This window comes from Geospiza fortis, unplaced genomic scaffold (assembly GCF_000277835.1).
Source record: "Geospiza fortis unplaced genomic scaffold, GeoFor_1.0 scaffold140, whole genome shotgun sequence".
Taxonomy (NCBI): Eukaryota; Metazoa; Chordata; class Aves; order Passeriformes; family Thraupidae; genus Geospiza; species Geospiza fortis.
Genome location: NW_005054459.1, coordinates 1,056,197 through 1,057,113, shown reverse-complemented (window position 1 = coordinate 1,057,113; position 917 = coordinate 1,056,197). Strand labels below are relative to the sequence as shown.

Below are 917 nucleotides of genomic sequence, written 5' to 3'. Positions count from 1 at the left end.
GGGGAACTGGAGTTGGTTGCCTGCTGTGAGGACAAGGAAGAGTCAGTGCCTGGAGGAGCTGCCTATGAGAAACATCAAGGAGGTACAAAACTCCAGCAGTGTGGAACCCTTGCAATGTACTGACAATAGAACTCTTGCACTATAATGACAACACCTTTTGCCAGTTCTAAGCCAGATGACACTGACATGCAATGGCCCAGTGCCAGTCACTTCTGCACTTAGGCAGGCTCCAGTCACTCATGGAATTATTTAGGTTGGAAAAGCTCTCTAAGATCACGGAGTCCAACTTTTGCCCAGCACTGATCCACATCCCCAAGTGCCACATCCACAGAGCTTTTAAATCCCTCCAGGGTGAAGACTCCATGGGCAGCTGTGCAAGGTCTGAACAGCCCTTTCCATGAAGAAATGTTCCCTAATATCCAACCTGAAGCTCCCCTAGTGCAACTTGAGGCCACTTCCTCTTGTCCTGTCACTGCTATTTGGCAGGAAAAACCAACGCCCAGCTTCCAGTCAGGGGAGGGGACAAAGATCCCACCTGTTCCCCAAAGCAGGGGACACTCACCCCTCACCTCTACCCAGCCTATCTGAAGAGCTTTGCCATTGCTCCTCTTCCTAAGGTGTTCCAGCTACTTCCCACCAACTTTGGGCACATACTCCTGCTTCCAAAGGGTGACTGCATCCCAATTTTCAACAAACTTTCAGTTGGACTCCGATTCCTTGGTTCCCCGTGACATACCCAAGATCAGAGCAAAGTGGCTGCCCAAAGGGAGGAGGAGAGGCTTATCCACCCCAATATTTCTGAGGGATTTGGGTTGTGCACTTAATTCCAGGGCACTTTACCTCATCTGGGTCTGAAAGTTTGAATTCCCAGCCATCGCCCGTCCAGCTGATGAAGGATTGACAGGACTTGTCAGTGA

General features: G+C 50.4%; 1 protein-coding gene across 1 annotated transcript in view; it reads right to left on the bottom strand.

The window, feature by feature from the left end:
• The window catches only part of ETS1 (ETS proto-oncogene 1, transcription factor), an 84,719-nt gene that overhangs the window by 3,594 nt on the left and 80,208 nt on the right, over nt 1–917 (bottom strand). Inside the window, exon 9 of the mRNA XM_005427899.2 lies at nt 841–917. This exon is cut by the window's right edge and continues 42 nt beyond it. Within this exon, the coding sequence (XP_005427956.1) occupies nt 841–917 (77 nt within the window). The remainder of the gene's footprint in view (nt 1–840) is intronic.